General features: G+C 39.2%; 1 protein-coding gene and 1 long non-coding RNA gene across 2 annotated transcripts; one reads left to right on the plus strand and one right to left on the minus strand.

Moving 5' to 3' along the window:
• Positions 1-3297: 3297 nt before the first annotated feature.
• On the minus strand, positions 3298-7719 carry LOC131137629 (uncharacterized). Its single transcript, XR_009131949.1, has 2 exons — positions 7457-7719; positions 3298-3584 (listed from the first exon to the last, which is right to left on the minus strand). It is a non-coding gene; the product is annotated as an uncharacterized LOC131137629 (long non-coding RNA).
• mapk13 (mitogen-activated protein kinase 13) lies at positions 7426-21707 on the plus strand. The gene is made up of 12 exons (XM_058085794.1): positions 7426-7656; positions 10603-10732; positions 12283-12341; positions 13417-13522; positions 15159-15188; positions 15847-15894; positions 16080-16194; positions 17174-17245; positions 18139-18218; positions 19948-20026; positions 20096-20269; positions 21013-21707. The coding sequence occupies exons 1-12, from the start codon at positions 7544-7546 to the stop codon at positions 21096-21098; spliced, it is 1092 nt and encodes a 363-aa protein (XP_057941777.1). The 5' UTR covers positions 7426-7543; the 3' UTR covers positions 21099-21707.
• The last annotated feature ends 102 nt before the right edge of the window (positions 21708-21809 follow it).

Here is a 21809-nt window from a genome sequence, read left to right on the forward strand (position 1 = left end):
GGCTCCAGCACCCCCGCGACCCTTGTGAGGAAAAGCGGTAGAAAATGAATGAATGAATGAATGTTTATTGTTGTTTTATTGTTACTGCCCAGTGTCTTTCTTATAGTGGAGTCATAAACACTGACGATAACTGAGGCAAGCGAGGCCTGCAGTTCTTTGGATGTTGTTGTGGGGTCCTTTCGTGACCTCTTGGATGAATTGTCGCTGCACTCTTGGGGTAATTTTGGTCACCACTCTTCCAATGTTTCCACCATTTGTGGATAATGGCGCGCACCGTGGTTTGTATATGTTGGGTTAATTGGCAGGGCTGCACGGTGGACGAGTGGTTATCAAGTAGGCCACACAGTCGGGAGCGTTTTGGAACTTAAATTCAAAAGGACTCTATGGAACTCAGGCTATTTTTGCCCAGTGTCTTTCTTATAGTGGAGTCATGAACACTTTGGATGTTGTTGTGGGGTCCTTTTGTGACCTCTTGGATGAATTGTCGCTGCACTCTTGGGGTCATTTTGGTCACTTCTAATGTTTCCATCATTTGTGGATAATGCCGCTCACTGTGGTTTGTATATGTTGGGTTAATGGGCAGGGCTGCACGGTGGACGAGTGGTTAGCAAGTAACCCACACAGTCGGGAGCGTTTTGGAACTCAAATTCAAAAGGACTTTATGGAACTCAGGCTATTTTTACCCAGTGTCTTTCTTATAGTGGAGTCATGAACACTTTGGATGTTGTTGTGGGGTCCTTTTGTGACCTCTTGAATGAATTGTCGCTGCACTCTTGGGGTAATTTTGGTCACTTCTAATGTTTCCTCCATTTGTGGATAATGGCGCTCACTGTGGTTTGTATATGTTGGGTTAATTGGCAGGGCTGCACGGTGGCCGAGTGGTTAGCAAGTAGGCCACACAGTCGGGAGAGTTTTGGAACTCTTTTTTGCCCAGTGTCTTTCTTATAGTGGAGTCATGAACACTTTGCATGTTGTTGTGGGGTCCTTTTGTGACCTCTTGTATGAGTTGTCGCTGCACTCTAGGGGTAATTTTGGTCACTTCTAATGTTTCCACCATTTGTGGATAATGGCGCTCACTGTGGTTTGCTGGAGTCCCAAGGCTTTAAAAATGGTTTCCAGACTGATGGATCGCAATTAATCTCAGTTAAGGGACATTAACTTAACTACTTTTTAACACAGGGTTTTCATTTAAAAACTTTATTTGGCTTTTAGTTGAATAAATTTGATAATCTGAAATGCGTTACCTTCAGTCTGTTGTGTTCCTGTTTAACAAATCGGAGCGTTTATACCTTTTTTTGTGTGTGTGAGGGGAAGTCATCAACAGTCATTGGTAATAATAAACATACCACCAAAAAACAATAAAGCGTGCAGACGCAGATTGCTGTATTTTATGTAAATTCTAACCTTTCCGGCAGCACAGGCTATCAGGCTGGTCGACAGCAAGGTGTCCCTGTTGACAAGATGAGCGGGGAAAGACACAAGCTGTCACCGCTGACTAATTACACCACAAGCAAAGCAGCAGCCCGGCCCTCTGTTTACATTCAGATAGCCTCGGGAGGCCCAGATGAGCATCATTAATCAGATTTTTTCTTATTACATGCCAGTGACACACACACACGTACACGTACACATGCTACTTGTGAGATTGCCGAAAGCCATCAGTCATGTTTTTTTGGGGACGTGAAGGACGGTCCTTATAATTACGAAAGAGTTGACGCGGTGATGAATGTCAGCCTGAGGAGGGGCAATGATTGCGGCATACTGTAACAGTCTGTACGTTACATTCAATGACTGATGTTTATACAATTACACAATCCATTTCCTGTTGACCTCTTCTTTGTAGAGATTTGGAAACCATTTTCACAGAGAAGTACTGGGAATAGAAACACTCAATCCCAAGGCAGACTACACTTACAACTAATGGTAATGATTTAATTTCATTTGAACATGCATCAGATTACAATTGAATGCATCACATAATCAGTTCACAGTTCCACATGTCCAAAAGGAGTAGGAAGAAGCAAAGCTTATTAAATCCTACCCCTCCATCTGGTACTTTTACAATCAGTAACTGTTACATTTGTTCACTTCCTGCTTTCCGAATATAGTTTAAGGTTTTTTTTAATTTTTTTTTTAATATTTAAAAAAAATTTTTTAGTTTTTATTTATTTATTTTTTGCAATTTTTGAATTTTTTGTCCCGTACCGAAGTACGAGGTGATATGACCATACAATGACATAATGTGTACCATAGTAACTGTCCATAAAGTGATATATATAGCACATCATTATATGGACAGTTACTATGGGAGTTGTAGTCCTGTTACATTTGTAACTGTTACATTTGTTGACTTCCTGCTTTCCTAATATAATTTTTTTATTGTTTTTTTTAATTTATTTTAATTTTTATTTTATGAATTTTCATTTATTTTAATTTTATTTTATTTTGTCTTATTTTTGGTCACGTACCGAAGTAGGAGGTGATATGAGCATCCAATGACATAATGTGTACCATAGTAAGTGTCAATATAGTGATATATATGGCACATCATGACTGGTTCAAGACTCTTCATCCTTGTATTTAGCAAACATCAACTGCTTGTATTGTTTCTTGAATTGGCTCATCGTTGTGCATTGTTTGACTTCCTTCCACATACTGAAATGCTATGGCTTTTTAACGTAGTCCTAGCATATAAGTGTTTCAAATGTCGTTCTTCTCTGAGATCATATTTCTCCTCTTTTTAGGTAATTGGTTATTATTAGCCTTATGCATTATTTTAGCTGTTTGACGATTAACTATATCAGCAGGTTGAAGTATGTTCTCTGTAGGCGGCAAATGCTAACATGAATGTGTCCCAAAACTTGTGTTCAAGTAGTCCATGCAGAAAAGGAGATGTTAGCAGAGAGCAGAGTAAAAGCAGCCTTCGTCTTTATGGTTTTAGCTGTGGCCCACTGGCCATGAGTGTCTTTAGGTCATGTGGCACTAACACACTGGACCTCAGAGTGACACACTTAGACAAGGGCCATTGGACTGTGTGTGTGTGTGTGTGTGTGTGTGTGTTTGTGTTGATAGAAATGTTATGCAGAAATAGGTATAGCATAGGGGATGTGCTTCAGGCTTTTGGAGCAGGAAGCATGGAGAAAAAGGAGTTAATAAGGTTAACGGTTAAACTTAGACCCCAAACGGATTCTTTCCGGGAAATCCACAAACAGTTCTCACCCCCCACCCCTTCTTTTCACATCCAAAACAGCCTTAACCATTAATACTAAGCGGACATCAACCAGTACTCCTCCCTCCTTTCAGCAACCGTAGTGTTTTTATTTACTCGGCGCGTTAACATGTCATAAACCAATACAAAAAAAACAAACAGATATAACTGCTGAATTATAGTCCACTGTTAACCACAAGTGCTGGTTTGGGTGGGGTCAGTCTGAGTGTACGTCATGTGTCACAGATTGTTAGCATTCAGGCTAAAACGTGTTACTTCCGCCTGTCATGGCAGCTCTGGCTGTGTGTCAGACCAGCCGTGAGGTGACAGTGATGCACATTGTCTGTCCGGTTTGGCTTCCCAGAAGATCTGTCATCTGTCAATACGGACACGGGCACATTATCAGGGATGCGACAGGACGTCAAAGATGCATAGAAATACTGCAATGTATACACTAAATCAGGGGTCGCAAACACGCGGGCCAAATGTGGCCCGCAGGACACTAGTTTGAGGCCCCCGCCTTGATATGAAAGTTTAATATGGATGCTGTATGGTATCATGTACCCAGAAAAAATTATTACATTTGATTAATGTTCATGTTAAAGGTTAAATAACTGTTAATAGTTATCCTCCCTATCCGTGTGGAAGTGGTAAGTTTTTGGCTATTTAAGTTTAAAGGAAATAACTTGAAGGCTACCGTTTAGGTCGCTAGCTCTCTAGTTTGCGAGTTAGCATGTGTCTCAAGACCCTGCAGTTGCGCAATATGTTGTAAATAAAAAGAGTATAAATGTGACTATAGTCGTGTTTTGTCATGTCTACAGGGCTCTAATAATGCTTTGTTCATTTTAATCTGGAAAAAATAATTTGTCTACCCACCAACTATATGTGGTTTCTTAAGTTTTTATTATTTGCCGTTTGATTATTATTATCATTATATTTATTTATTTTTTACTGATTTATTGATATTCTTTATTCTTGACTTGTTTATTTATTTTTCATCTTATTTTGTGCAGAAAAATTTAAATTAAGATATTTGAGAACAGTGGTCGTTAGTTGGTCCATTGCGTTGGTCTCTTTGACTGATTTTCTACTGTTCCATGTTCTGTTAAGTGTAAAAAGAAGTTAACAACCTTTTGATAATAAAACCTAAAAGCAACGCATTGCTGAGAATGAAATTAGCATTCATGCTTGCAGTAGGCTGGTTTTCATCTTATGGGAACTGAACCAATGTAGAAATGTTAATGCCATGCTCCACCAATGGAGAGCCCTTGGGACAAATATGGAAATTTGGTCTTTGGGCACCCTTTAATATCATAATCATATTGCCATATTTGCATTCCAGTAAAGGGTGCTCAGAGGCACTGTTTTTTTTTTTTATATACGATAGGCTAGCAAGTTGACTGTACTTTGTTAGCTTTTGATTCCAATTTCTTCTTTAGTGGCATTGATATAAGTCAAATAACAACACAAATCATTGGAGATTCATTATGAAAATGTTCTGATCCAATGAAAAACTCAATACTTGTCAGCATTTGTACACCAAGTACTACCCTTTTTACTACGACCCCATACCATCATGGTTTAGCTTCCAACATGTGACTGTGATGTAACAAATATATTTTTAAGGTTCATTTTAAAGGCTGCATGGTGGTCGAGTGGTTACCGCGCAGACCTCACAGCTAGGAGACCGGGGTTCGATTCCACTTTTACCATGTCCCCATGCCATCATGGTTTGGCTTCCAACATGTGACTGTGATGTAACATAAATAGATTTTTAAGGTTCATTTTAAGGGCTTCACGGCGGTCAAGTGGTTAGCATGCAGATCGCACAGCTAGGAGACCAGGGTTCGATTCCACTTTTATCATGTCCCCATGCCATCATGGTTTAGCTTCCAACATGTGACTGTGATGTAACATAAATAGATTTTTAAGGTTAATTTTAAGGGCTGCACGGTGGAGGAGTGGTTAGCACGCAGACCTCACAGCTAGGACCCCAGGGTTCAATTCCACCCTCAGCCATCTTTGTGTGGAGTTTGCATGTTCTCCCTGTGTATGCGTGGGTTTTCTCCGGGTATTCCGGTTTCCTCCCACATTCCAAAAACATGCTAGGTTAATTGGCGACTCCAAATTGTCCATAGGTATGAATGTGAGTGTGAATGGTTGTTTGTCTATATGTGCCCTGTGATTGGCTGGCCACCAGTCATTGAAATAGGCTCAAATGAATAAATGAATGAATTTTTTTTTTTTATTAAATTCCAGCAAATCTTTTGTTAATAAATACGCCGACTGATACAGATACATTACAGATACCAATGAAGGTGATACTGACTGCTAGAGGTTGAGCGTATGGGTGTTCCAAAGCAGACATCTTCCCTGGGGGGAGGTGGGGGGTAGGGGGTAGCTTTTAAATGGAATAGATTTTTTTTTTTTTTTTTTAGAATCCAGCCAAGGCTGTAGGGAAGGTCGCTTCATTAATCACAGCCAAATGCCAATGCCCGTCCGTCTTTGCCCTGAACTCGGCAACAGCAAATTCATTGATAACTAATAATGAATTATCCACCGATACAGATGTACACAAATGTACATATAGTGTCTATTGGCGGTTGAAGACTCATTAGTTTAATGCCCCATTTCGCTTGTTCCAAACGGGGGTCCACGGTCGGCGTGCTAGCCTACTTTCTCTGCTGATTCAGTGTCGGAAAATGTCAAGTCACATTTGGCTGGAGAGGAATTTGGCAGATGGGTTGGAGCATAGGGAACGACAGGGAAAGACACACACACAGCTGTGTTGTGATGTATACATGTGTGTGTGTGTGTTGGTGGAAATGTGTGTGTTTTGTTGTCCGGAGTCACACGCATGCATGCCACCAGTCACGCCACCGACTCTGCATCGCAGGCAAATTCAAAAAGGACATGTCATAATGTTTTACTATCTGACAATCTGTCCTGTATGATGGGAAGTGAGGCAATGTGGCTGCAGTGTAGTGCCCCGAGTCTTTGCTTTGCTGATGTTGTTCTGTGACGTGTTCGACTAAAATGCATGTGTCACAACATGCGATGATGCAACTTATTGTTTCCGATGAGCATACTAATTATTGGAACAGAGCGACGACACAAAGAGTTGCGTGCAAACTTTGTTGCATCAAATTAAGAAACTGAAACTGACATAACAACAATGAATGAAAGGTTTATTTTAATGTATTTTTTATTTTTTCATTTATTTTTTATTTTGTTAATTTTTTTATTTTAATTTAATTTAATTTAACAGCAAGGGATAAGAAAACAGATGGATGGATGAGTGGACTCACAGCAAGACACTGGCGTCATCTTGTGGTTCAAACTGAATTTCTGAAGTTGGAGCAATAATAATACTTTTATTAAGCAGTTTATTCATTCATTCATTCATTTTCTACCGCTTTTTCCTCACGAGGGTCGCGGAGGTGCTGGAGCCTTTCTTAAAAAAAACAGACACACATTTTATTTTATTTTGATAGTGTTTTTAAAAAATATTTAAGTGATTTCGTGAATTTGTTACTGCTTTTTCTAACATTTGTTATAAGTGTTGGGCATTTCCATTTCCGGTCCCGAGTTGTTAAGACCTTCATTTTGTGAACAAACCGGAAATTAGGTACAGTGTGCATTATCTTCCGCTTGACTGACATAAGAACAATGTACTCACAGCAAGGGATAACCGGTATAGAAAACAGATAGATGGATGAGTGGACTCACAGCAAGATACTGGCGCCATCTTGTGGTCCCAACTGGGTATCTGCAACTGGAGTACCACTGGTTCATAATAATACTTTAAAGCATTTTATTTTCTTAAAAAAAAAACAGAGACTGTGCGGGGAAAACAAATAAAAGCAGCAGAAATATTATAACATAACAAAGACAAATTTATAAAAAGTAATTTTTCTAATGTAATTGCACAGGTAAGTTTGGGGGGGTTGGTTGATAATCACAACTTCATTTCATGCACATTTTATTGTATTTTATTTTGATAGAGTTTTTATGTGTTTAGTGTTATTAAAAATATTTATTATTTTATTATTATTATATTTTATTATTTATTATTTATTATTATATAAGTGATTTCGTGAATGTGTTACTGCTTTTTCCAACATTTTCGAACAAGTGTTGGGCATTTCCATTTCCGGTCCCGAGTTGTTACGACCTTCATTTTGTGAACAAACCGGAAATGAGGTATAGCGTGCATTATCTTCCGCTTGATTATTGTTTTTGATTTACCTTTCCAAGCGAGACTGTCAGTTGTCGGTTCACCAGGAGGGAGGAGAAGTTATTACTCCAACCCTTCGCCTTTTCCTTTTCTTTGCCATGGAGGCTCGGGCGAGCTTCTCCCGCGAAGAAATCAACAGCACGGTGTGGGAGGTTCCGGAGAAGTACACCCGTCTCAAGCAAATCGGAACCGGGGCGTACGGCTGCGTGTGGTGAGTGAATTGTCATTCTTAGTGTAGCATAGCGAGTACTACTTGGCTATGTGTGAATGGGAGCTAAAGGCTAACTGTAATGCGCGCGCACACACACACACTCACCGACACACATGCAGACAGCAATGGGCCTTGTAGGACTGGATCCAAAACATACACTATGACGTCATCATGGCCCTAATAGTGGCTCCTCAACAGACACCCAAACATCTATTTGCATGTATTAGGATGGTCAAATATCCACACTAATGTCTTCTGCATCAGTAAATAGCAATGATGTCATCTTCAGAAGATGATAGCACTTCTTAAGGTCCAATCAGATTGCACAGCTCCATGGAATTGATCTTGGCGCACAGGCACAACATAATTTAATCCACCACACCTTAAAAACTAGTTGTTGTTTTCTTGAACTTGAAAACAATGCTACTTCATTCAATGCCAACAAACCATTAAATAGCAGCCATTATAGTACCGGTAATATGTCTGCTTTTATGGATGACTAAGGAAATAAAAATAATATTTACATTTGAGAGGCTGAAATCAGACAAAATTTACATATTGAAATTTTAAAATAAGTCGATTAATTGATTAACTATCATTTAATTGATTAAATGGGATCTATTATGCTCATTTTTCCACCCTTTGAATTGAGTTGTGGTCTCCTATAGAGCAGTTACACGCAATAACCCACAGATCTGCACCTATTCCAGCTGTATTTCCTTTGATTTGTGCTTCCTGATGAAATTTATTCCACCCACGGCCCAACTCCGGGCACGCCCACTCTGCTGTGATTGGTCACACGACACTCAAAGTGTTTCCTAACTATGAACCATATAAGGAAGTGCGCCCCTCTGTGACATCACAAAGGGGCAGTTTTACCACGCCTTTTGAAACAGAGCGTTTTGAGTCATCCCAAACTTCTCTTAAAGCTCACTTCCTTTTTTTTTTCAGAATCAGAATGCCCCTTAATATCATTTTACATATAGTAGAATGAAATTACAGCAACTCCATTTTCATTTGTCAGTATATGGTCATCGGTGGAAAAAATATGAACAAATTATTTATTTTGCTTTTTTCCAACGATTCCAGTTTTGACCTCAGGTGCCCTCTTGGAACGTATAGAAACAATATAACGAAACAGAAATAACGAAACAATATATATATATATATATATATATATATAATCCTCACTCCCCACAAATATAAGGATAAAAGACGCATTCAATGACATTAATGAAATGTAGTGTCCTACAGTGGTCACTAGGGGTCAGTAATACGACTATAATGTTGGGTGAGAGACAAAATTAACAATTAACATTAACGAAATTGACGGGGGGCAGACTGTATATTTTACACATAACAGTCCACCTGGTATTATTGTATCTGTAAAAGTGTCATGCAATCTGCTATTATTATTTATTAATTTATATTTTAATATTTTATATTAAAATAATTTATATTTAAATATTTATTATTATTTATAATATTATATTATATTATTTTTTATATTTTAAAACCTCATTATCTGAAACTTTGGTATGGTTTAACAGGAGAATACAACATTCTAACTACATTTATAGGTCAGAAAAGTGGAAAAAGCATAATAGGTCCCCTTTAACTGTTGCAGCTCTATGTTCATATTCTGCAATTTTCTATTCCGCTTGTCCTCTGGAGCTCAGCTGATTTTAAGCGAGAGTCAAGGTACACCCTGTACAGGTCTCCAGTCATTCACAGGATACATAGACAATCTTTAAAAAATATTTTTTTAAAAATCAGTGTTTTTTGTCCAGGATTGGTGATACTACGGAAGTGCATCTCTCTTCCTAATGTGTTGGCGGATGGAGCTACAAATAGCACAGCTAGCTGGCTTTCCCTCCTACAAAGCAGCGCCCTACAGATCCCTGCAGACATTGACAACCGGTTACTTGGCTTTACTGAGCACATTCAGTACACAGACAACCATTCACCCTCACAGTGTGGGCCATATACACTTTTCATTGAAGCTCACAGCAGTGTTGAAGAAATGATTCTTACGTACGTTAACCTAACATAGCGTATATTGGTGTGTCGGTCATGAACAAACGGGTTAAAAGAACTAGTTCTTTTTTGTGAACGGAATGAACGAGATCACCGCCCCTAAAATACCCGTTCAGTCTGTTCAGTTGCAAGTGCTTTTTTTTTTGGATTGGCTGGGGTGTCAGTTCACTGTTCCTTTTGCAGGGCGGGACTATCTGTGTGCTTGCCTGTCTTATCCTATCGTCGCGTCTCGCTGTGTGGGTGGGTGGGGTTAGCTGACTGAAAGACCGGGACCGAGAGATTGACCGACACTCGTCGACCGTTCATTCATGACCGACAGTTGAGTCGGAACGAACGTGAACATGAGTGAATGAACTGACTCGACACAGGCTAACGACCAACTTGACCGAAATGAACGGATCTTTTTACTGAATGAACCGGAATCCATCCAAGCCTTGGCTTTCCAACTCCTACACCCACAAAATTAGAAATGTGAGATTTGGCAGTCCCGAAGTCCGGTACTTAGGAGCACTTGGGAGTGTGACCAATGACAGCAGAGTGGGCGTGCTTGGAGGCGGGCTGTGGGTGGAATAAAGTAAAACGGACTGTTTTGAATTCGAGGGAAATCCAGGTGGAATAGGTGTAAATTCTGGAAGATATAGAAAGTTTTCTGTACGGGTTATTGTGTGTACCTGTTCTATAGGAGTTCACAACTCAATACAAAGGGCTGAAAAATTAGCATAATAAGTATGCTTTAAAGTGCATGCAGAGGTAGGGAAAAGTTGTTGTTATTATTATTATTATTTTTTTTTTTAAAGCCACAACTGTTAATACCCATGTCGTACGGGAAACTTTCTAAGCATTAAGAATGCTAACCACCGGACAAACGCAGGCAAATCTAATTGTGTGTTCTTGCATTATTCACCACAGCTCAGCAATAAATGAGAAGACGAAGGAGAGAGTGGCCATCAAGAAGCTTCACAGGCCTTTTCAGTCAGAGATCTTTGCTAAAAGGGCCTACCGGGAATTGCGCTTGCTCAAACACATGAAGCATGAAAACGTAAGTAGAATTAAGTCAACACGCTTACCTTCAACAGTAAACAAAACATGACACCAGTAATGGAAATTTCTGATTTAAAAAAATAAATCATATCATATTTTTTAATCATATTTTTCCCTTCAGTCAACCAAGGAAAAACATAGTTCAATGCATATTCCCAGTTGTAAAGGTTGGTTATTTTCATAACCAGAAGTGGACAAACCTGTTTGTTGGCTAAGGTTAAGGTTAGCGATTACTGTTGTAGTGTGCATACCAGGCCAGTAGTTGGCAGTGTGACTTGTGATGCCAATGCCTGATTAAAATGGGTATTGTTACATAACTGGCAGTGTGTAATAGTTAGAAATAAGAGATGCTCAAAATGGGGTTTTTACCAAAATATGATACGGTTCCCAAAGTGGGCTATGCCTAACACCAGAGGTATATTAATTGTCATGGAGGTACGTGAATAAAAATGAAAAACAATTACTTCCCTAACACTCACAAATACGAGTGGACCTGAATGCCTCATGGCGGAAGGAGAAGAGCAGTAAGAAAACGGAGCATGAAGGCATGCATTTCTCTTTGTGGATCATAAATAAATAAGTTTGGACAAATGTCTTTTTTGTATAGCACTTTTGTGGGGCTGCTAACGAGTGGTTAGCGCGCAGACCTCACAGCTAGGAGACCCGAGTTCAATCCCACCCTCGGCCATGTCTGTTTACATGTTCTCCCTTTGCATGCGTGGGTTTTTTTCCGGGTACTCCGGTTTCCTCCCACATTCCAAAAACATGCTAGGTTAATTAGCGACTCCAAATTGTCCATAGGTATGAATGTGAGTGTGAATGGTTGTTTGTTTATATGTGCCCTGTGATTGGCTGGCTGGTCACCAGTCCAGGGTGTACCCTCGCCTCTCACCCGAAGACAACTGGGATAGGCTCCAGCACCCCTGCGACCTTCGTGAGGTAAAACGGTAGAAAATGAATGAAAAATAATAATAATAATAATTACTCCGGTTTCCTCCCACATTCCAAAAACATGCTAGGTTAATTGGCGACTCCAAATTGTCCATAGGTATGAATGTGAGTGTGAATGGTTGTTTGTCTATATGTGCCCTGTGATTGGCTGGCCACCAGTCCAGGATGTATCCTTGCCTCTCGCCCGAAGACAGCTGGGATAGGCTCCAGCACCCCCGCGACCTTTGTGAGGAAAAGCGGTAGAAAATGAATGAAAAATAATAATAATAATTACTCCAGTTTCCTCCCACATTCCAAAAACATGCTAGGTTAATTAGCGACTCCAAATTGTCCATAGGTATGAATGTGAGTGTGAATGGTTGTTTGTCTATATGTGCCCTGTGATTGGCTGGCCACCAGTCCAGGGTGTACCCTCGCCTCTCGCCCGAAGACAGCTGGGATAGGCTCCAGCAACCCATGCAACCCCCGTGAGATGTTTTAAGAGCCCAGTTTCCGAGTTTATTATTTGGGGGACCAATGCTACATAAACCAAAATGAAGGAATCAAACACCTCTGCTCCCAATCTCCCTCGACTTATTACCTTTTCATTCCAACCAGGTGATAGGACTTCTCGATGTGTTTTCATCTGTTTCCAGCCTCGACGACTTCCAGGATTTGTAAGTATTTTGTGGCCCATCAGCTAACTCTCCAGGCGGTATTTAATATTCAGCTGCTAAATACTCACATGAGCATCTCACATTCATCCCTGTCTTCTTATTTGGCATTTTTAGACTGTAGCTTAGGGACAAATGTCAATAACTGTGCTTACAGTGAATTCTCTTAAGAGTGATGGAATACTACACTAAGTTTAAAGGTTCTTATTCTGTGTCGGGTGCATTCCGGCACTAAGAGTCACTAATCCCATGAGTGGAATGTTGGCAAATTGTTTCCTGCATGCTTAGGAGAATGTTAAAGTTCAATTCCTCAAGTCAGAGGTTTGTTTTTTGAGTTCCAAATATAACTATGCCATATAACGTATAGTGGAACAATTGGGTCTTATTTATAGTCAATAATGGTACTGATGACAACATTGGCTGGGGTTGCATGAGTGCTGCTGGCACGGGGGGGAAGCTGCGGTTCATACAGGGAATTTCTACATGAACTCAGACATGAAACAATGTGTATGGAATTAACCGGAGCTTCACAGGTTGATACTGGAATTTTTCTTCCACTTCTCCATGCATCACTGGTGGAGCACTCTTCTGGCTTCCATCCTACACACTTAGCCACTCTACCACCTTCAGCTTCATCCTGGAAGTGTGTTTGAACTCCTTATCATGTTGGGAATCTCCTATTCCGCCCGGATTTATTCACAATTCCACAGTCCATGTCGGAATTCATGTTTTCCTCTGGAAGAATTGCAGCTCCCCCGCTACTGGCAGCACTTATGTCAACCCACGACAAAATCAGTTGCAGACAAACCCTCACAGGTGAAAAAAAAAACAACCTCAAAGTACCTTTGTACTCACCGCAAATGGATAGAAATAATAAAAAAAATAAGCCTTATATAACCATGCTCTTATCCCTTTAGTGAAAGCATGGACATGTAGAAATATACAAATTAGCTCCCCCGACTGAGTAGCACGTCATTGTGTCATATTAGCAAGTAAACACAGCTTTGTATGTAATAGTCTAACGTCTGGTCAAATGAGGTGTTTGTGTTCCCTCCTGATTGATTCATCCTGTTCTCAGCTACCTGGTGATGCCTTACATGTTTACGGACCTGTCAAAAGTGCGGGGTCATCTCTCAGAAGACAAAGTCCAGTTTCTTGTCTACCAAATGCTCTGTGGACTCAGGGTGAGTTTTCAGAAATGGTTGTAGTTGTTTGCATTTGGATAATGGCATATGACATCATAATATAATGTAATATAATGGTGTTTTAAAAGTGGAAAACCGGCCATTTTAGACTCATAATATTGTGTTCTATAGCTTATATAAACATGGAACCAACAAAAAGATGGATTAGACTCTTGTCTTTCATCAGAAAACTACACCACCGCTCAAAAGTTTGGGATAACTCAGAATTTTTTTTGGCCAGTCTGAGATATGGATTTTTCTTGGCAGTCCTGCTATGAAGTCCAGAATCCTGAAGTCGCCGCTTCACTGTTGATACTGACACTGGTGTTTGACGGGTACTATTTAGTGCAGGTACCAGGTGACAACCTGGTAAAAACGTCTTTGTCTTAAACTACACACTCTCAATTAGTTGTCTTTTTGCACAGTTGTGCAGCGTTTTTCTGTCCTTGTTAGATCCACTTTGTGCTGCTCTCTGATGGGAGTAGTTAACAGCATGGTAAGAGATTATAGTTTATATTTTTAGATGGGTTTTCCAATAATCTATTAGCCTTATAAAATGATGAACTTGGATTAGCAGCCATACCAGGAGATTGATGCAGAGGACTGACAGTTGTTGATAGTAGGCCCTTATGCAAAAATGTAGATCCTTCTTTGAAAATCATCTGATTAATTTTAATTGGTTGTGAAATGGATAAAAATGAAAATTTTTTTTTTGCTTTTGTGACATCCCAAAATGTTGTTTTAACGATTTATTTACACATATTGTATGTTCAATGGTCATTGTATGGTCATATCACCTCGTACTTCGGTACATGACAAAAAAAAACCTTAAACTATATTAGGAAAGCAGGAAGTGAACAAATGTAAAAAAAAAATAACCATAAATTTTTTTTTATTAAATAAAAAAAAAAAACTCTTACACCGTGCAGCCATGATCTGAAACAAACTTATGAAACACTTTTTCAGTATACCATTTATATAGTATTACCAGTATTTATAGTATTTACCATTTAATAAATAGATCATAAATTCTAAAATACATTTTGAGAATTTTTTATTATTTTTTTTAAAGACAAATTGTCACAAAAAATCAGGTGTATATTGTGTATCTATATTGTGATTCAACTAGCTGAACTTCGTACTTCAGTACGTGACAAAAATAAAATTAAAAAAAATAGTAAAAAAAAACTATATTAGGAAAGCAGGAAGTGAACAAATGTAACAGTTACTGATTGTAAAAGTACCAGATGGAGGGGTAGGATTTAATAAGCTTTGCTTCTTCCTACTCCTTTTGGACATGTGGAACTGTGAACTGATTATGGGATACATTCAATTGTAATCTGATGCATGTTCAAATGAAATTAAACCATTACCGTATAACACCATGAATTATTACACACTTTGTGTGTATGCGTGTACATACGTGAAAATGTCCTTACAATGCGTAACCTGCTTACTACACTCCTCCATGCTGTTGAGTGTGTTTTTACATGCGCTTTTTACATGCGCTTCTGCCACTTTGTGGCCTTTTTTATGTCTTTAAACTGATCCTCTTTTAGTTTGCAGTTGCATCATCACTTATTTTTGCCAATATATCCTAAATGTGGTGTAATATATTCTGTTTTCCTCTCTGCAGTACATTCACAAGGCTGGAATCATTCACAGGGTAAGTTCAAGCCGAAGTCTCCTTTGCGTTATACTTGTTATTCTTGTGTTTGAGTGCGTCCTGAGAAAGTCGGCTTAATTCGTTGCGATCGAGTCGGATCAACACTGTGCACCAACAGGTAGGATGAGCTCATTGTGACAGCGTGTCTGGAGTTGTCAGGCCACACCCTTCAGCCCTGTTGCTAACACCTGTGAAGTCATGTGTCGGAACATATCAAATTTCCCAATACTTTCGGTGAAACCCTGAATGCATCCTGGCTGAGTTGCGACTGGATGATTGGATGAGCTGGAGGTTTGGAGTCTTGGCGAAGACGCTTGAAACAGAAACAGTAGTAAATGTTTGTGTACCGTCACCTAGTGGCGTTGTATGAACTTGCATTTCTGGTTCTATATTTATCATCACACTTGACAAAACACTTACATAATGACCCTTTTTATAATGTGTGATGTTGAGAATAATGATTTTGTTTGAGTTTGGAGGATTTACTTTACTTTCACTTTAGTCACACTCAACATACATGACAGCGTCAGCATGTTATGAGTAACCATGGAAATGAAAGTACTCAGCCTATACTTGGCTCCCTTGTCTAAACTCCTCACACTGAAGTAGGAAGTAATAAAGCAACCATAACGTTCTTCACTCATCTCTTCTATTGCAGGATCTCAAACCCGGGAACTTGGCGGTAAACCAAGACTGTGAACTGAAGGTTTGTACTTTGTCAAGGTTTTGCAGAGACAAACATATACTGGACTAGGTACTCGGTCCTAAAAACAGCAGAGTACTCATTCCACACTGAGGATCTCTGACTAGCATATTTAACAAATATTACTTTCTTTGTTTCTTTATTTGTATTTTTCTATTTAATTGAGTGTTGACCCCCTTAACATGCAGATCCTGGACTTCGGGCTTGCTCGGAGTACTGATGCTGAGATGACCGGCTATGTGGTGACCCGTTGGTACCGGGCACCTGAGGTCATTCTGAACTGGATGCACTACACTCAGACTGGCAAGACAATCATAGCTATTCATGTTATTTATAAAAATATATCATTTTTGTTGTCTCAATGGGCTGCACGGTGGACGAGTGGTTCGCGTGCAGGTCTCACAGCTCGGAGACCTGAGTTCAATTCCACCCTCGGCTATCTCTGTGTGGAGTTTGCATGTTCTCGCCATGCATGCGTGGGTTTCCTTCCACATTACAAAAACATACTGGGTTAATTGGCAACTCCAAATTGTCCATAGATAATAATGTGAGTGTGAATGGTTGTTTGTCTATATGTGCCCTGTGATTGGCTGGCCACCAGTCGCTGAAGACAGCTGGGATAGGCTCCAGCACCCACGTGACCTTTGTGAGGATAAGCAGTAGAAAATGAATGAATGAATCATTTTTGTTGTCTCAGTGGGCTGCACGGTGGTCAAGTGGTTCGTGTGCAGGTCTCACAGCTTGGAGACCTGAGTTCAATTTCACCCTCGGCCATCTCTGTGTGGAGTTTGCATGTTCTTCCCGTGCATGCGTGGGTTTCCTCCCACATTCCAAAAACATGCTAGGTTAATTGGTGACTCCAAATTGTCCATAGGTATGAATGTGAGTGTGAATGGTTGTTTGTCTATATGTGCCCTGTGATTGGCTGGCCACCAGTCCGCCTATCGACCAAAGACAGCTGGGATAGGCTCCAGCACCCCACTGCGACCCTCGTGAGGAAAAGCAATCGAAAATGAATGAATGTTGTCTCAGTGTCTATCAGGTCTAGTCTCTGTTTTAAGTGGTTTTAGTGGGACAGATGTATCTGCTGTCCTTTGCAATAAAAAGGATATATGCTGCTTCTATAGCAAATTCCAAGCTTGTGAGAAGAAACAATAAGTTTCCTGTCACGCTGTTAATGGAAAAATGGAATTCTGCTTGTTTTTCGAGCACATTTTTAGAGCGCCGGGCCAATGATGAAATGCTGTCACTGACACTTGTTTTTCTGTGCCGTTTATTCTAGTGGACATCTGGTCTGTGGGATGTATCATGGCTGAAATGATCAACGGAAAAACCCTTTTCAAAGGCAAAGACTGTATCCTTTCATCTGCATCTCAGCCATGGAGTTAACGATCTTACTATTCATTTGTGTACATTTCTAGGGTTTCTGTGGTCAGTCCTTCAAATCAGCACTATTGTATACAGTATTTTGGATTGTTGTTTTTTTTTCAGTAGATACTTAGAAACTGCCGTTGTTTCCTGCAACTCATTTTCCTCACCTTACCGCTTATCCTCATGGGTCGCGGGGGTGCTGTAGCCTATCCCAGCTGTCTTCGGACAGGAGGCGGGGTACACCCTGGACTGGTGGCCAGCCAATCACAGGGCACATATAGACAACATATAGCCAATTAACCTAGCATGTTTTTGGAATGTGGGAGGAAACCCACGCATGCACGGGGAGAACATGCAAACTCCACACAGAGATGGCCGAGGTTGGAATTGAACTCCGGTATCCTAGCTGTGAGACCTACGTGCTAACCACTCGACCACCGTGCAGCCCGTATATAAAACAAAGACAAGCAAAACATACTACGTCCAGTGACATCAAAATCAGGGTCACAGGGAGCTGGAGTCTATCCCAACTGACTTGGGCTAGCGACTGAGACCAGGAACACCTGGTCAAATCTCCACTTGGGCATCTCTGTGTGGTTTTCTCCGGGTACTCCGGTTTCCTCCCACATTCCAAAAACATGCTAGGTTAATTGGCGACTCCAAATTGTCCATAGGTATGAATGTGATCGTGAATTGTTGTTTGTCTATATGAGCCCTGCCCTGAGTACCCCGCCTCTTGCCCAAAGACAGCTGGGATAGGCTCCGGCATACCCGCGACCCTAATGAGGCTAAGCAGCATAGAAAATGAATAGATTACCTATTAGGACACCTTCCAAAAGTCTTGCCAATAAAGGCCTTGATTCCAAAACCTTACAGACATGGACCAGCTGACACAGATTATGAAAGTGACTGGAGTGCCGGGACCAGAGTTCATACAGAAGCTGGACAGCCAGGAGGTACAACTTGTTACAAAAGTCTATTTTTCTATTGTGAATCATTTGAATCACAACCGATGCCTTCATATCAATACTGTTATTCTTATTATTTAACACTGAACAAATTTAAATGTATATACTATGTCATAAAGTCATAGCATTTCAGTATGTGGAATCAAACTATGGAATGGATTGAGTAAGGAAGTCAAACAATGCACAACGATGAGCCAATTCAAGAAACAATACAAGCAGTTGATGTTTGCTAAATACAAGGATGAAGAGTCTTGAACCAGTCATGATGTGCTATATATATCACTATATTGACACTTACTATGGTACACATTATGTCATTGGATGGTCATATCACCTCCTACTTTGGTACGTGACAAAAAATAAAAAAATAAATAAAATAAAAATAATAAAAATTCATAAAATAATAAAAAAAAATTATTATATTGGGAAAGAGATTTAGATTGGTTAGATGGGTTTTCTAATAATTTAATAATAATAATAATAATAATAAAAGCCATACCAGGAGATTGATGAAGATGACAGTTGTTGATAGTAGGCCTCAATGCAAAAATGTAGATCCTTCTTTGAAAATCAATTGATTAATTTTAATTGTTTGTGAAATGGATAAAAATTAAAATGTGTTTTTCTTTGGAAAACAAAGAAATTTGCAAGGGATCCCAAACTTTTGAGCGGTAGTGTATGTTTTTCTACCTTTTCCCGTTCTTAAGTAGTAATCAGCAGCATATGTAAGTTTCAGGCAAGTATCTGTTCCCAACAAAAAAAGGGAGCAAAACATCTTTTTTGTGCATTTCAATCATAACTTTCACATTGACATTTTTTTTTGCTTTTGTGACACCTCAAAATGTTGTTTTAACGATTTATTTACACATATTGTATGGTCAATGGTCATTGTATGGCCATATCACCTCGTACTTCGGTACACACAAAAAATTTAAAAAATTAAAAAATAAATGAATAAAAATAAAAAATCAACCTTAAACTACATTAGGAAAGCAGGAAGTGAACAAATGTAACAGTTACTGATTGTAAAAGTACCAGATGGAGGGGTAGGATTTAATAAGCTTTGCTTCTTCCTACTCCTTTTGGACATGTGGAACTGTGAACTGATTATGTGATGTATTCAATTGTAATCTGATGCATGTTCAAATGTTCACAAAAAACTAAAAATTAAAAAAATTAAAAAATAAATGAATAAAAATAAAAAAAACCTTAAACTACATTAGGAAAGCAGGAAGTGAACAAATGTAACAGTTACTGATTGTAAAAGTACCAGATGGAGGGGTAGGATTTAATAAGCTTTGCTTCTTCCTACTCCTTTTGGACATGTGGAACTGTGAACTGATTATGGGATGCATTCAATTGTAATCTGATGCATCTTTTAATGAAATAAAACCATTACCATTACTATATAAATATGGAAAGCCATTAATTTTTGTAGCCCGGAACATTTAGCAATTCTCGAATGTTGAACTGTGTCTGCAAGGTGAGATCATGAAGGGAAAAGCGATGATGTCATGACATCACCTCAAAGCAGCTCTATGTATGATGTGCACCTTGATCATGCCTCTGTAATGTTTAGTGGATACTTTAGCATAGTCACGCTGATGCACTAATTAAAATGTCAAATAAAATGATAGCAGTTATTTGTCTTGGGGCCATCATGGCGTACGAAACCATCCTTGCTCTCTGATGATCTATTTTTCCGCCTTAAAAACAGGCTAAAAATTATGTGAAGGCCCTTCCTCACTATCCCAGAAAAGACTTCTCAACACTGTTCCCCCGAGCCAGTGCAAAGGGTGAGTTCAATTCCTAATTTGAATTGTTTTTGTGTTACATGCACATTTACTGACTTCCACAATTTCCAGGCATCGAACTGCTGGAGAAGATGCTGGTTCTGGACGGAGATGAGAGGCCCACAGCTGAACTGGCGCTGGAGCACCCATACTTTGACAGCCTCAGGGACCCCGATGACCTTCCTGAACCCGAACCTTATGACGACAGCCACGATAATGCCTCGCTATCTCTGGAGGAGTGGAAGCGTAAGTAAATGAGGAAATCACAGCAGTCCAGTTCTGTGGAAAAAGTCTTCTTGGCTGGAATTACAGTAAACAAACTGAAGGCTAGCATGCTATGTTTAGAGGGGCGGCCATCTCATTTTCCTGCGGTGATCCCATAGTCTGTGCATTATAGTTGTAAATGCACAGAAAAATAGGTGTGGAAATGTGACTATAGGGGTGTTATTTCATGTCTACAGGGCTCTAATAATGGTAAAAAAAAATTATTCACTTCACACAACCGGGTCTGGAACCAATTAACCATGATTAAACAACGAAAAACTGTAATGTTTACATTGTAGCTCACATAGCAATCCTGGACAAAGTCAATTCAATTCAATTTATGAATTTGAATTATGAATTATGAATAAAAAGTTCACATGCATCATTCAGAAATGAAAACAGAGAAACAACTGAAACCCCACATGAGAAAGCACTCAAACTCATATTAGAGAAAAAACCGTGAACAGAACCCAGGCTCTGAGGGAATTGAACACGGGTCTCCCAGCTGTGAGGCCTGCACGCTAACCACTCATCCACCGTGCAGCTTCTTAGCTATTATTTACTTTCTAAATAATTCACTGCTGCCCTGAAGTGGACATTTTGTTTGGATCCACAACTTTATAAACATGCTATGGAAGAACTGTTAGTTAATAATTGATGTTAAAATGCTATACAATGTTTTTTTTTCTCGTAAAAATGCACAATGCTGTCCTCTGGCCTTACAGGGTTGTGTTTCCGAGAGGTGAAGAGCTTTGTGCCATTCCCCCGGCGAGACTCCAAGAGGAAAAATACGCTGACTATGTCTCCTTGACTTACGATTGAATGTCATGTAAATACATACAGTATATACAGTATATGCTCGTGTTCCGACTACTACACAGCCCCTTGTTTTTATTTTTTATTTTACTTGTACCATAATTATGTTTACATTGTGTCTTGCCACTTTTCACTAAAGTTGAGATGTAAAAGTTTCTTACATTTCTGTGCAAATGAAACAAAAAGTGTGTGCTCATTTCCAAATATTGTAGTATAGTATTAGCGTTAATATTGCCCCAAGTACATCATATTTTAAGACTATGTAAAATTTGTTTTGGTAAATTTATATACAATTTATGTATAATCTAATGATTTAATTTTAAGCCAAACATGTGTATGCCTTCCAAAAATGTTGCTATTTTTATGTGCCATTTAATATTATATCAATAAATGAGTAATAGAAATGGTGGGGGTGGGGGGTATTAAATTATCACATAAACTAGCAATTCATTAACAATGTAAAAAATCTGAATAAGCAAATACAATGATTTAATATTTGAATATATTCATTCATTGTGGCTTTAATTTTAGAAGTTTTGTTGGGGGAGAAAAAAATGTAAATGTTTTTTTTAATTGCAGCTGTCAAATACTGTTTACTAAGAATCTGTTTAATAATTGAATATAAGTTTTTTTGCAAGCAAAGATATTTAATTTTAACACAAAACCCCTGCATTCACATGTAGAATAATTTGCATCCAGTTAATTC

The sequence above is a fragment of the Doryrhamphus excisus genome, chromosome 10, assembly GCF_030265055.1.
Source record: "Doryrhamphus excisus isolate RoL2022-K1 chromosome 10, RoL_Dexc_1.0, whole genome shotgun sequence".
NCBI lineage: Eukaryota > Metazoa > Chordata > Actinopteri > Syngnathiformes > Syngnathidae > Doryrhamphus > Doryrhamphus excisus.